Source organism: Corvus brachyrhynchos, unplaced genomic scaffold (genome assembly GCF_000691975.1).
Source record: "Corvus brachyrhynchos isolate BGI_N302 unplaced genomic scaffold, ASM69197v1 scaffold191, whole genome shotgun sequence".
In the NCBI taxonomy this organism is placed as follows: domain Eukaryota; kingdom Metazoa; phylum Chordata; class Aves; order Passeriformes; family Corvidae; genus Corvus; species Corvus brachyrhynchos.
This window is the reverse complement of record NW_008236487.1, coordinates 1,578,052-1,593,920: the sequence shown is the minus strand read 5'-3', so window position 1 is coordinate 1,593,920 and position 15,869 is coordinate 1,578,052. Positions and strand designations below refer to the sequence as shown.

Sequence of the window (15,869 nt, the reverse complement as noted above, 5' to 3'; positions counted from 1 at the left end):
CCCTTTCTGATGATGGAATTTAGGTTATTCTTGTTGATATGATTTCTCACATTTAGAGGCGAGATGGAAAGTGAGCAAAACAGCAGAATTCTAACAGTTCAAAACTCTTGCTTACTACTCAAAGTGGAGCACGAGGATGCAAATCTCATCCACCCTGAGAAGTACACCAAGGAACGGGAAGGGTTGGAAGAGGGGACAGAAGACTAGGGAAAAATAGCTGAAAGGTCACAGAAACTGCTCAAGGAGGAGCTACAACCAGAGCCAGCCTCCTATTCACTCTGACCTATCCCTTGGTGGTAAAAGCATCAAAAGCAGCCGACTGTGTTTTGCCGGATCCTCTCAAAGCAGAAGCGTCGTCTGTTCTCTTGCCCTCCATTTGCCTTAGGAAACTGCTTGTCTGGCCTGGGATTTGGATCAAAATATAAAGGAGATGTGACTCTCTGTACTTAGGTGTGCCTGTCTGAAGGTAGAACCTGCACTGCCATTTTTTTTTCCCTCACTAATTAACTGAAACAGATAACGCAGATATGAACATCTCTGATCTCAAGTGACTTCTAATCACTGCTCAGAGCAATGATGTGGAATTGTTTTGCCTGGGCTTGGGGAGGTCTGCTGTGTGATCTGCTGACTGGATATTCCTTTGGAGTACATGAATTTTGTACTGTGCTCAGCCAAGTCAGGAAGAGATTACAGCTCTACATATAAACACTCTGACATGTTATTTAGCCCAGTATGTGACTGGTAAATTCACCAGGAGCATGAATGGATGGCATACCTGAGGAAAAACAAATTACAAAAGAGCTCTTTCAGCGGAGCAGAATTCAGCATTTCATTTTGCAGGTTCAATCAAGGTGTCTTTGTGAGTACAATTAATTACACTTATGTATTCAGAAGTGATTAAAACCCCCCAAGCTAATCTGTCTTTTGCGAAGTCTACCTACACAACATGCCTGCTGAAGCTCCTGAAATAGATAAATGGGAAAAAAAATCAGAGATGCCCAGAATGGATATTCAAAGATAACCAGGAATGCTGCTTTCTATCTAGAACAGACAGGTGGATCATCTGCATACATCAGACTAATAGCAATAGCAAGCCTCCAAGAGAAAAAGCTGAATCTGCAAAGTGAAGACACTTTGTAACTCAGCAGAATTTAGAACTGCTTTAGAAAGTTGATTGTTTAAGAACTGCTTATTTAGACCAAAGAAAATTTGAAATATTTGTCCTATAATTTCTGTGTTTTTTTCATGGATGCAAATTCTTAAGTCTTTTTTTTACTTTTCTCCAGTTGGGGAAATTTTTGCAGAAACAGTGCAGCTGTCATAACACTGTGAAGACAGCCAGAAGGGGTGACTCACAGCTTAAACAAGGTGAACTTCATCTTTGATTTCAGTTTCCTCTACAGACTGCTTCCATCTCCTACCACTGACTCTGGTGGTTTAGCTGCAGAATGGCAGGAGGTGGAAGATTTAGGCCCCAAAACACTTTCTTGAGTTGAAAAGGAAAGAGAGAGGAAATTCAATTGCTAATTATGCACGGGTACAAATCCAAGTGCAGGTAAATTGAATCAGCAGTGCTTCAATACTGTGCACTCCTCGTGGCTGGGCTCATAGGCACTTTTGATCCAGTCAGATATCATATAACCTTTAACAGCAGTTCTGTATGGTCCTTGAGTGCACCTCTGATAGAACAGATCCCTTTCCCTGTCAGCTGGTCATCATCCCCCACTAGTGCTGACATCCTTACCTGCTGGGCAGAGTATCCACCTGGAGGAAGGACGAGTGTGTGTTTCAAAATGGTACCAGAACATCACTCTCCAGATATGCAAACACAGACTATTGCCTAACACTTCATTAGCGGGGATTTTTTCCACGCTCCCGTTACTGCATGGAAACCCTTCTCCTTTCAGCAGCTGTTGCAGTAGCTTGTCTCCTTCAATGGAGTAATGAAGAAAGAAATATTACCTCCTGCAGACCTTCTATTACTTGTCTCTTTGCCAGATGGCCAAAGGTGGACCTTTTTTCCCAGTCCCACTACTGCCCCTCCTATCTTGTAGGCCCAAGTACCGAGGACATAATTTCTATGAGGCATCAAGTCCTCTCTCCTGCTCAGAGATCATTTTCCCTCTCTTTTGATCCAAAGTCAAGGGACTTCAGGGCTCCCTACCCAGGCAACATGTACAGGCCCTAATCAAACTCATTTAGAGCTCATCAAAGGAGGCAGGCTATTAGGAACAAAAAGAGGACACATAGAAGTCCTCATACCATATTTAGCTGTGTACATAGAATGGCTGTAGGCCTCCAGTCATGCCCAAATATGGAACTAGAAGCCTAATCCTAGAAGATTTTATTTTTTTAATCTTGCAAGGAATGTTTGCTGGCTTGATTCCTTTAATTATGTGGCTCCCCAGGGGCAGTAAAATTTTTAACTGCTGGGGACAATATCCATTGTTTTTAATCAAAGCTACTAAAACGATGCTTTGCAGAGAGGGTTATACTGCAGAACTGAAATACAGCTAAATGTCTGCATGTCTTAAGAATGCTTAAACACTAAAAGGACTTCTCCTGCTTCTCTGTTCATCCTTGGAAAAGGTCAGAAGGAAATGATCTTTTCTCCTTGCATCATGCCAGGCTTGTAATCTGCACAATAGAGAAGATGGGCTTACTGAAGAAGAAACGTGCCCAAGACTCTCTCCAGGGAAAATAGTCTCCTGGTAGGCTGAGCTTTAGTTATACCAAACAATGTGAAAATTTCTCCTGTGAGAAGACATAATTTGGCAGGAATCTCATCCTACAGATGTGAAGGGATTTGTCTCATGCTCTCATTCTTCCTTCAGTCCTACTGACTTACAGAAATTCTACTATAATCCCCTTCTATGGCACATGGATTGCTTTGCCCACAGGAGAGCATAGAGCTGTCCTCTTCCCACAGAGTACAGGTAGAGGAACGTGTTACAGACAAAAAAAAGGTCTCATATTCCTTTGATTTAGTCAAAAGGCTCCTTCTGTGATACTAGGCATGCTGTATTTTGCTATGGCACAGCAATAGTCTAGGCCTCCCCTTAAGGTTCCTGAGATCAACCCGCCACTGACCATTGTTTTGGAAACCAGAGAGTAGGAATAGAAATACAAATTTTAAAAAATAAACAGTAATAAAACATTTTCCTGGTACTGCTTACCCGCTAAGTACACCGAGAACCAAGTTAAGTACAAAAAATGACCCTATGATGATTAGTGTAACAAAATAGATCCAGGGCCAGTCCCTTCCTATGGCATCATTGACCTGGAAGAGTGGAATGATAATTAGTGAGACAAGCTCAGATTCTGAGCACTGCAAGGCTCCAGCCAAAGAGATCCCAAGTCACCAGCAGTAAGATTCTTCAATAGCCAGTTTTCTGGAAATTTATGACAGGCTGACATAAATAATTTTGAAGGCCCTGAGGTTGGATTTCTCTGTCAGAGAATAACACCGCTTTTGTTACCTGTATTGTTATTTGCAATATTTGAACATTTTGTCAAAGTATTTCAGAGATGATGTGAAGCTTCCTTGGATTCAGATTTTTAATCCCTCTGAAAGTATCCTGGTGACAGGGAAGAACCCTTATTATGGAGTCTTGCCCTGTAGCATTGGAAAAAGGACACCAAAACTGTCAGCTTACCCGCTCAACACACCAAGAACCAGATTTAGAACGAAAAAGGATCCAAAGATGACCAGACTGACAAAATACACCCATGGTAACTCATAGCCCATAGCGTCCTGCATCTGGAAAGACGAAGGAAAGTTAGAAGACAGAGAGGGAAAGCAGAAATGATTAGGCAAAGGAACAGATGGAAAGGTTTGTAAACAGAGCCTGTGGTTGGTTTACACATAATCACACCAAGTGTTTCTGTGTGTCCTTTCTGATGTGACCATTCCTTTGATTGCTTTCTTCATCTACTTCCTCACAGTCAGTGCTTAATACAGCTTAAAACATAACCATGTGCCATACTGGCACTTCCTCGGATGCTCAAAATTGTGGACTTACTTTTTGGAATTTACTTACAGCACCACGAAAGGTCCGCCCCATGACTTCTAAAGGTCGCTGCACACACATATGACCCTCTCCTGGCAGGGAAAATATTGCTAGTTTTTGGTAGGCACTGCCACAGTGTATTGCCAGATCACAGTTCCTGCCCGTGTGTAGCACAGGTACCTCAGAGAGGAGCAGGTGGGAACTGGGGGCCAGCGCTGATCTTTCCCTGGCACCGCTCTGGGAATCTTCACCCTTTACCACAGTGAGGGCAGCAGCTTTGTTCTTTCTAGGAAGGGCTTTTCAAGGCCCACCACGTTCTGACCTAGTCCAGTGTTTGCTAAAGCTTCCTCACAAACTTCTCTTGACTTGAAGGATGATTCACTTAGCAAAACATGATTCCTACACAATGGAATGCTAAGAGAATCTGAGACTGTAAACTGAATGGCATGGATTTCACACTACTACAAGCATCTGCACATGAAGCAGGGAGACTCATTTTAGCACCAGAATCTGTATTATATGAGATTCAATTCTAGCACATAATAAGATCTTGTATATATTCTGAGAGCATCTAGTACATAAGTGCTGTTTTATCTGGAAGTCTCCTTCAAAGTTCAAAATTTTGGAAATACCTTAATAGAATCTCACTTTCATAATGGTATCAAAAATACCAGAGTCCCTTCTTTACTCTTCATAAACACTTATCTTGGGATCCAGACATAGCATCATTAAAGAAACAGATGGTGGTTAACATTTTCAGGAGCACTAAATTGATTTATGAACATAAACTGCAGACTTTAAAGTACTTAAAGGCATAAAGCAATCTACATTCCTTTGTTTTCCACTGCTCTGAAAATTTTATGTTGTTTTCTCTTTCCAGGAAAATGCTCTTTCCTTTGCAACCTAAACATTTGTTGGAATCACAGAAGAAATATCCTTCCGTACATGGGCAGCAAGACACACCTCAGCAGAGGTGATCTCACTCAAGATTTGTAACAACTCAGGAAAGGAATTTCAGACCTTCAGTAAGGCAAGGCAGGAGAGTAACACTAATATAATCAGTTCTTTATGGATGGAAGTCCATTATCCATTTTTCTTCCAAAGTAGAGTCACTAAAGTTCTCGTCTGGCAATAGTCCACAGTCAATGGACCAATCCAGAACTCCATCTCAGGGCTCCTTCATCTGTGACTGAAGTAGACTCATTAAAAAATAAGTTCAAAATCTGCCTCTGTGAAAACAGTTCATCAGCTCCTTCCTCACAGGATAAATACATTTGGTGGGCAGAAGAGTACCTGAGCTGCTATCATTCCCTAAGCATAATAAACATCTTCCCTTTTTATGGTTTCGCGGAATTTTTCTGTTAGTTTATAAATCATACTAATTATTCTTTATGCTTGCAAGCCACATTTCATCCCATGTGACCAAAAAGTAGATACCCCTCCTGTCTCCTGCACATCAGGGTTTTAATGAGAACAAAACACCATCGAGTATAAAGACGGAAGCAAATATTCACCTGAGATCCCAGCTGGAAAATCAGGAAGGCAAAATGCAAATGCCCAAGTTGGAATTAAGTAAAGAAATGAGATTTAACACCCTCTCTCTCCTACAAAGAACACCAATATCTATATAAAGCAACCTGCACAAACAATGAGTATGGATGACTTTGAAAAACTGCCATAAGAATTTACCACTGTGGGCACAATGATGAATTGACGTTCCTCTAACTATGATAGATGGTGATAAAAAAGCCTCAGCTGCATGGTATTTATCTATCATCAGTTTGGGATTTTTCTGTCAGCTGGGAAAGTCAGCTGGAAAAGTCCAACTTCTCAAAGCTGTGGTACAAGCGAATCCTAAAGAGCAAATGCCCAGGATGCCAGGTACAGAGGTCAAGTGCATGTCAGGAGAAGCACATGAAGGACTTTCTTCCCCAGCATGAAGAAATTTCCAGATGGCAAGAAGCTTCCAGCACGTCCTGGTAAAGTATATAAGTAGAAGATAGTGCACTCTGTTATTCCCAGTGCCTGCACAATTGCATAACAATTGTAGCAGCTGGCATCAGCACAAATCAGTCCTGTAAAACGGACCTGCGTTCTGCTGCAGCTGAGCATTGGGGACTTCTCAGACTGAAAATTTCAGAGGTCAGCTTTTCATCTCCTTTTTACTGCGCAGTTATATACGTAACAGAGAAGCTGAGGGGCAGAGGCAGAGAGAGCTGCTCAAGCACAGGGAAGCTGTCAGTATTTGGCAGACAGCTGAGTCCGTCTCTGTTGCTGGACTTCCCTGTGTTTGGTGCTATCATGTCTTTTTTTCCTTAGTAGCAGGTGAGATTATTCCATATACTGTGGGACTGTCCCACAGGTGACAGGAATGTATGTTATATGATCTCATAACGTTAAATATTTGGCAAACTATGTTAAAACCTCCCTGCAATAAGGAAATGTTGCACTGTGAGCTTACTGCTTGCTCCTGAAAAACAACTGCAGGAGAAATGCAGAGAAATAGGTTGTTTGGTGAAAGTTGGGGGGAAAAAAAGGAATAGACTTACTCAAAACAGTAACAGCAAAGCCAGGAGTGTCACCATTTACTGAGCAGAGAAAATGAAGTCTGCAAGATATATTTTGTACTGTTGCCCCCATTGAACTGGAAATAGCTCGGTACTAGGTTACCTCTCTAGAACGAACAACTCCTGATACACAGTTCAGTTTTCTGGTGCTTGAGTGCAACACTTCTCCCTGGGTGCTTACTACTAACCCTAGGAATCCCAACAGAAAAGGTGGATCATCTTCTAAATTCGTGGCTCTGGACAAAGACTATCACATCAACCAGTGTAGGTCTGAATTATAACTTTCAGTCCAGGTGATTGCAACCTGATGCCAACTTTAGCAAGCATGGAACAACTGTTACGTCAGCTGGAAGCACAGGATCAGCGGGAATCTGCAGATTGTCATTTATGGAAATAATTCTGCTTTCTGAGTCAAACTGCCTGACCTTTCACAGCTCACATCTCACCACTTACATGTCACTATTCTCAACAGTGAGGAAGTTGGTACATTTCAGAGCATTCATGCATCATCTCTCAGAGATCTTGAAGATAAGGATTCCTTCTCATTATTATTTCCTACATACCCTCTCTGGCACTGTGGGGACATCATTTGGCTCATTATGCTTCAGCTTTCCAATCTACAAAGTGGGATACTACCTTGCCTCACTGGGTACTGTCAAAGAAACCACTCAGTTTCATGACAAAAAGAGGTCATTTCAGCCTATATGAGGTCTGTTGGAAGAGCTCTTTCTTTGCCAAGCATCCTTAATTGCTATTGTGCCTGTAGCATTTCAGCAAAGGCTTTTCTCTCAATGGTACCTGTAATCACCTAGAAATAACACCAGGATTTTTAATTCTGCACTCTGCTGATCACAATTACTATCAGCAGTTTCAGCAGGGGCCAAGGAATAAAAGTCTGTCTTTCTCAATCGACCTTTGTGCCTTTTTCTTCTGGTTCTTCAGAAGACACAGGTGAAGTCACATTGGTAAGGCCACAGGAGACATTCATGCATTACTTGTTTAGTGATTTTGTTTCTTTCCCAGGGATAACAGTCTGGCACATTTGCAAGTGTCTCATTTCTTACACAGGCAGACAATGTTAGAGGCACATAACCTATTAACATAGTGGCTGAGCATCACCAAGCACAGGCTTTCGGTCACTGAGTGGGAGGGGTAGACACAATTCACTGAATTCTGCTGACTTTACAATTCACACACTCACACCCTGACACTTTGTGGCAAACGTCTTTCAAAAATAGCAGAGGGTTACAGGAAAAGTTTAATCCATCAGAAAAGGGCAGCTGTCACTGGAAAACAGCAAGCTGAAGGAAAAAACATGAAATCTGCCTTATTCAGTGCACAGTGCTGGAGAGCTGCAGCTCAGTGGAAAACAAGTTAGGGCACCTGGGCTGGGCTTCTGTTCCTTGAATAAATTGCTAATTGACTTCTAACAACTATAGAATGTTGTGATAACATTTTTTAAATGCAAGTGCTACAAGTATTCTACAATGAAGTGTATAACCTTTCACAGAGTAAGGTTCATTGAGAGGAGCAGCATATCCAATAAAATTAAAGGGCAGCAAATTCGGAAATTTTGCATAGAAGTGCTATTCTCTGCAGCCTGTCTGCAGAATTTACTGCCTCAGAAAACAACCTGGCCAAAAGTAATGGTTATGGCCAGTAGCAAGATCTCTAGCAGAAACCAAGTCCTTCCTGTAACAATCTGAAATTGGAGAATATTGGGAGCAGGACACAGCAGAAAGAAGAGAACAATTGTCACTAAATGTATCCTGCTCAAACATCTTTTTCAGGAGCAGTACTTAAGCGCCTTCATGACTTTTGGGATGTGTGGAAGTCATTTGCTCAGCTCAGCTCAAAGATGACATGGTAGGCTACCAGCAGGCAGAGCTCAGGGGATACATAAAGTGCCATTGATGTGAGATTGGGATATTTATCATTGATCAAAGAGGTTTTGATTGAAACATAAATTTTCCTTTTCCACCTCCTCTTTCCTTCTCTTCCCATGAATATTTGGGTGAACAAATTTCATTCATATATAACGTCATGGAACTAAAACTTTAGACTCTGCCTTTTTTTTTTTCTTTTAATAGGAAATGATGCCCTGTTTTGCACTGTGAGGGAAAAATAGTCTCTGCTATACTTTCCAAATGGAATTTGGGTACAACACCAATTATAATAAACAAAGGATGGAACTTTACCCTTCACAGCAATGGTTGAGTTGACAACATTAAAGAAAAAATATCCATATCATAAGCAGTAGGTAAACCCTACATCTCAGACAAGGGTCATGTGGCCTAGGAAGTAGAGTACTCCTACTCTTACACTATTTTCTTTGGCTTCCATTGTATCTTCATGATCATTAAAGCTTTTCTTTGCTTCTGAAACTTCACTAACTCAAATGATTTCCACTCATACAGTCAGGGAATAAAAAAGATGTCATAAATCCATGTGATCCTTCAGAAATAACCAAGGTACTGTGATTTTCCTACAAAGTGTCCGTATACATCTGTCCACTGAAGAAGCAAAACTTTGAAAGGTCTGCCTTCCCTCATGCTAGATGCATTGCCTCAGCAGAAACAGATGAAGAACAAAATATTCATCCCAAATGAGAAAAATTATATTGCTGCCAGCTCCTAAGAACATCCAACTAACAACTCTAACTGGTGACAGCAGGGTTTTTGAGGCTGCTCTGCAAACAAAAAAGAAATTTTGTTCAACAAAACAATACCTTCTGGTTAACTTCTCAACTGCAGACCTGCTTTGGACTTAAGAACCCTTGGCTCTCCAGTACTTTGAGTCTTTGCCTTGAAAGCTCTTGGTAGTTGTCAGAGGACTTGTGACGAGGAGGTTGGACTCCTTTCTCTCAACTTCTACTTAGAGATCTGAGACATCTGGGAATTGTCTCATTTGATCTTGCTCTTAACTTGGTGGTGGGTAATAGGATTGGGACTGTTGAGACTGTGACACAAATAAATCAACCTTTAAATATGCAGAAATTTAGTGCTGTTAGCTCTGGTAATGAATCCAATGTTTTTATCTGATCTCTTAACTGTACTCTACTTATGTTACACTGGGGCTTTTAAATGTAATACTTGTGATAATTATATGAACTATGCAATTTTAAATGTATTGTAAACCTCACTGCTTTTAACAAGGAAATTGCTTATTTTTATTCACCCTTTCTAACTTCTTCACAAAACTGTAAATGATTAAAAGAAGCCCCGGAAAGACATCAATGAGGTGACACACAATTAAGGTAGAGTGACTAGGGACACAGTACTAAAATTGACTTTCTCTGTATGATAGGCTCAATAAGCACTTTTTCCAACCAGTGGGGCAAACTATGAGGGTGTTTCTTGACACTGAACTGTGCCATAAATCAAATCCCTCCTGATGGGACAGAATTCTCTAAAAGTCCTTGCAAGGAGTTTCAAAGATAAACCAAGACTTTTCCTGGAGTTTCAATGCTGCTTGATAGTTGTTTATTAAGTCTTATCAGAGGAACAGAGCCACCAGCCTGACCCAGGTACAGCACAGAGCACAGAAAGCAGGAGAGGAGTCTCTAATTATCAAGATTTACACAGCCTTTTAAAGATCATTTAACCAATAGTTACTAAAAACGTGTATTGTTTTTACTTTCCTACCAATTATTCAGTAACACGGCCAGGAACTGCGGAATTCTCTATCCAGTCATTCCAAACTACTTTTACTGCAGAACATGGAGTAGTAGAAGAAGGAGAAGAAGGTTTAGAGAACAACAACAATCCTCCATTTTGATGTTTTTTACTCTTATCTATTTACTACAAAGAGAAGCCCAAAACCTCTAAATTTTTCACCCTGTGACAATCTTACATAGTAGTCTATCACCTAATTCCCACCACTGTATTTTCTAGTTCTTGCCTGATTGTTGGTAATTTTTTCCAAGGTTTGAAGCCAAAACAGTGCTGTTCAGGGGGGCAAGAACCCTTAAAAACAGGCAGAGAAATATTCTCAGCACTCTGGGTTCCTACATTTCTTTAGCACTGGAATCCTGCATATCCTGAATCTGCTATTTTGTTTGGAGCCTGAATGGTGTGAAGCTGCTGCATGTCATGTCAATAAAGACATGAAAAAAAGAGTACTTTTACTTGATAAATTCCTGGTTGCTCTCCACATACGCTTCAAGTGAGTCTATACATGCGACATATATCCATCTGACTTCACCATTCAGAAAAACAGCAAGGAAAGGATCATATTTCCTATTACCCAGCACATACCCTAAAAAGTGGATTTAGTGCATTATTACGCTAAGGATGCAGATTCCACCTTGCAGATCCTTCATTATTTAAAATCTAATTAGTTGTCTTTGCTTGGTTGGGTTTTAATCCAGCAATCATGTATGTGCATAATTTAAGGCAAATGAATAATTCCACTGAGGCCAATGGTCAATATCATTGTTGCCAGTGGAAATGAGCTGATATGCACAAGTGCTTTGCTTGAATAGGCTGGGGCACAGGACAGGGAGGAATGTATGATTAGGAGTTTATTTTCAGAAATTCCCTGGGAAAAAATTGAAGCTTAATGTACATAGTGACTAAAAAATTGACAAAAACATTTAAGCATTTCCATCTATAAATTCTAATGCGTCACAAAAAGTATTATCATCTTGTCAACCTGGAATAGTCTTTCAGATGTTCTGAGTCTTCAGGACAGCTGAAAAGGAGCAGGAATTTAAGGTCTCAGAGCTGACTCAAGGCAATAGGAGAGAGATGGTGGTAAAAAAATTACAAAACCTCCAAATTTTGTAAAAAGCAAAAATGTGAAAACTAAAATAAACTAGACTTACTTCTATTGACTTAGGAACAATGGCTTAAAATACAGGAAAGGCCCTCAGATGTCTTTGCTCTTTGGGTAGAATTCCTTGCTAAACATCAACACCCTAATAGTCTTAGAGGGACTCTAAGCCACAGCACTCCTTCAAACTGTTCCTAAACAGTCCACATTTTGCAGCTGGTGCTATCAGATGGGTGCAAAGAAGAGACCAGAGAGTTCAACCCAGCTTCAGTCTGAACAGATGACAGTCAAAGGAACAAGCAGCACTTGATCAGCTGGTCCTGTTTTGACAAACACACTTCTTTTATTTTGAAGTACTGAAGGAAAAAGGAAATTTTAAGCTGAGTTGTTTTCTACAAGCTCTTATTGTAAAGGCTCTACTTACTGTGTTACCTCGATGGAATTTTACAAATTCTCTATGTTCCTTCTCTAGGCACGTATAAACATTTATAATGTTTTTTCAATGGCTTCATGAGAAAGGCAAGGCAGAGCTGGGTGAAGACAAAGGCACAGGAATCATAAACCAGGGCAGAGAATGCTCCAGACACAGGTTATTCTGCTATACAGTCACTGTAGGATAAAAATGAATCATGTAGGCAAGATTCATCATATGTGGGCAGTAGGAAAAATAAGAGGACTCCTATGTGCAGCTTGGTTCCCCAATCGTTCTGCATACTCTTTGGTGATGGAAAGAGCAAATTAAAATTCCACTCTGAGGCAGAAACATTGGCAATTTGTACAGAACTCTCTGCAGGAGCTAAATGGAGCCATTAACTGAGAAAGGACTGCCTTGATGAGGACAACAGAAACATCAAGATTAATTTGCAACAGATAACCCTTGAGAAAGAATCAAAGAAACTGCAGCAATGGAGGATGATTCCAGAAGACAGAAGGGGAAGGTGGCAGACAGATCTGAGAACATGGAGTCTGCAGAGGTTGCTTCTTCACCCTTCCTGACAAAGACTGAAGATCTTCAAAGATCAAAGATGTTGCATCTGCTATAAATGTCCTCACTCAAGTACACACTTTTATTTTGAAGTAAATATCTGCCCTGATATTTACTGCCCTGATACAGGTGAACCATAATTCATGGTTTATTAATTAAAAGCTTTCAGTGAGCTATAGTTCACTGCTATCCTGCCTGACATTCCTGACAAGAGGGTGAAGTCCCCAGAAGTGACCAAGCTTCCCCACACAGAGCTGTACAGAAGACAAACAGAAGCAGTGCTGGGGCTCAAGCTCCAGAGCCATGAGAGAACACACTCCTGCAGGAGATACACCTTTACTGGCTTGAGCTTCTCAGGGAGACTGTGCAAAGGCAGGAGTCCTGCAGGAGAGTCCTACCAGGTTGCTGCTGCCTGCTCAAGAGCAAGGCTAGAGCTGAGATCAGCTCTGCCTTAGAACCAGGTCATCTGCTCGGTGGCAAAGTGAAAACAAGAAAAATACCTCATATGAGCTTCTCTAAAGTTACACAGGAATGTCATTTTGCTGTTACATGGAGCAAGCTGTACTTGCTTTAGTTGCACACAGTTTGAGGGAAGTGCATTACTACCACTAGAATTTGCCACATTTATTTTTCATAGCAGTACTGAGTCACATTTTCATCACTCATTTAATACAGGCCCCACCTTTCCAAGGATGTGCACATTCTATCAGCTGGGAAAGACTGTATAAAGTCAGAGAAACATAGAAAATACCAAACTTTCAGCTATCTAGTCCCAGATGACTGATACTGACTGTATGTTGTCACTGAGTCCTTCCACTGTGTTTTTTAGCTCTTAGTATATAACCACTGAACTCCACAACATTATTTCAGTCGTTAGTAAAGTTCCACATTCATATTTCATCTGTTTTTGGCTTGGGTGCACATTGTTTTCTACAGTCTGATGCTCTTTACCAGACTGAGCTATTATGGAAAATACAAGGTCTCTGTCTGAGGGTAAGGAAGAGAATTACAGCTTGCATTCAAATACCAGCAGGTCAAAATGTCTGTGGCACACACTGGTTGAGCTGAACTGTTTTCCACTGCAGGTTATTTCTGTTGAAAATGTTTCCTGATCCCATACTTCTGCAGCACAGCAGTTTGTGATTGTTAGAGAGGTGGGGAATCATAGAACCATTAAGGCTGGAAAAGGCCTCTAAAGATCAAGTCCAAGCACCAACCTGGCATCAACACCCTGTTCACCACTACAGGGGAAATACCGAACGTGTTTACCAGTGTCCTAGTTCAACCTATGACTTCAAATGGCCTTCACACGAGTTTACTGTACAACTTCAACAGATGGAAAAGGCCATTTAACTTCACACTCTTCAAAATAGAGGAAAAAAATGTTGGGCTCTCCTTTCACTTAAAAAAAACCCCAGCAGTGTTTTCACAAAGTTGCCACTTTTATTAGTGCTAGTAGTGTTCCAAAGGGACACACATTATCATGGCAAATCAGCTATCTGAAGAGTGGATTTGCTGACAAAATCTCAGCATATTAAATTTGGTTAGTACAACTACCCCTGGGAAATTTCTCTAGTCAGCTAGGGGAGGGGAAACAAAAATAATCAGGAAGCCACCATTTACACATCCTCCCATCCCACCTGTAATTTTGTGGTTTCTTGAGGAACTTCTCTGTTTTTCTGTGAAAACTGGAGGGTGCTACATATCTGTGCTACATATATCTGTTTGGCAATACAGGGATTCTGAACTCCTGCTAAAAACATCAGTTATACAGCAAGGGATGCTTACATCAAAGAAAAATTCTGAGCTCCAATAAAACTCTTGCTTTGCCACCTCACATGCTTTCTCCAGGCTTAAAATGTAGAAGAGAAAAAAAAAAAAATTTAATGCATTTCAATCCAGTTTAACGTGGAACATGTTAACCAAAAGTGAAATATTGAAATTCAATTACCACCAAGTGATAAAGCAACTCACACTCTAGAGTGTGCTGAAACTGCTGCACTTTGAGGATGTAAAAAATTCCCTCTAAGCTGTTCCCTCAGAAGTTAGTTGTTTTTTTTCAGTGGTGGCTCAGGTCAGTCTGTCTGCTCTGAAGCTGTCTGGGTCATACAGATCAGAGGGGAAAGAACAGGCTGTGCACTGACCCAGGCAAACTCTTAAGGACACGAGGCCCAGACTGAGCAGGTCTTCAGGACTTTCCACAAACACATCCTGCAGTCTGCTGTGCCAAGCCCTTGCTCTTGATCCATTCTGCCTGTTGTTGATATAGATGGCTGACAGACCCTCTTCCTTACTTCTTCGGTACTCAACAGCTGACACCAACAGCGACATTACTTTGGCCCGCACAGTTCTCTGCTATTCTTGGTTCCTGAACAGTAGATCGCCTTAGAGGAGGTTCATGCCATCAGTCCACCTGCTGCATTCTGCCAAAGCCAGGGACCAGTCGAGGGACTATGAAGACTCTCCATTCTCTCATGTGACTGATTACACTGGTGCTTGTTGAGTGAATTTGTAATTTACAGAAATGCCATGAAGTGACCTCCAAAAATTGTTTAAACTTGTGTGACTTAGTCAGGATTTGAATTCAGAGCTCCAGAGGTAAAAGTCACAGAGCTTTATGTGAGGTGCCTGATTCCCACATAAGTGTGTACAACTTTTTTTTTTCCCCCTTTAAAAGGAAAAGGTTGGGCTTTGAAAAAGTAGTGCAAGAGCCCAAAGGCTGTTTAGCCACAGTTCTTTCATTACAGCCACTGCAGCAGCTCCATCTCTTACTGCTACTCAGTTACCTAAAAACCTTTTCGTCCTTTAAAGTCTTTGGAAATTCACTCCAAAAGAATAAAGTCCTCAATTCAAGTATAAAAATATCCCTTACAATGGTGGGTTACCAAACCTAAAAATTTCATTTCATCTTAGAGTTCTGGGCTATCCCTTCCTGTCTCTGTTTATTTTGTATTTACATTTGCATGGCTGATTATCCAGAAAGGATTTCCTGCCTGTATTACTGTATTGCTGTTTTATAAATGCTTCCATTTATCTCAGTGTGGCAAATTCTTCCACAGCTACATCAGAACAGTACTGATTGCTGCGTGCACAGGAATATCCAGCACACACTATTCATTGATTTCCGTAGTCCACTAAGTCCTTAAAAATAAAGATTAAGAAAAACAGCACTGTAAGATGTAGATAATCACTACCTTCTTTAATAAGTGAAGGCAAGACTGTCAACTGTTTTTTTGCACTTGATCAGTATAACCCAAGTTCCTCCATATCCAGTTCCCAATCTAGGAATCCTAGGAAAATTCTACATTTTAGATAATTCATCCGGTTTCCAGTTGTGGAATCACATCCAAAATTCTCAAATAAAATGTACAGTATCTAGAACTCCTAGCACACAGATAATGAACCTTCATCTGATAGGCACTCAGAGATATTGTAAAAGCACTAGAGGTTTGCTGGAGAAATTACTATCAAAGAGCCTGAATGAGGTGCAACTGTGTTCTTGACAGACAAGACTGCCCCTTCTCCTTCTCTTAG

General features: G+C 40.9%; 1 protein-coding gene across 1 annotated transcript in view; it reads right to left on the bottom strand.

Annotated features, from left to right (window-relative positions):
- The window catches only part of CACNA1C (calcium voltage-gated channel subunit alpha1 C), a 470,627-nt gene that overhangs the window by 146,267 nt on the left and 308,491 nt on the right, over nucleotides 1-15,869 (bottom strand). The window contains exon 8 of the mRNA XM_017726196.1: nucleotides 3,177-3,280. Coding sequence (XP_017581685.1) covers nucleotides 3,177-3,280 — 104 coding nt within the window. The remainder of the gene's footprint in view (nucleotides 1-3,176; nucleotides 3,281-15,869) is intronic.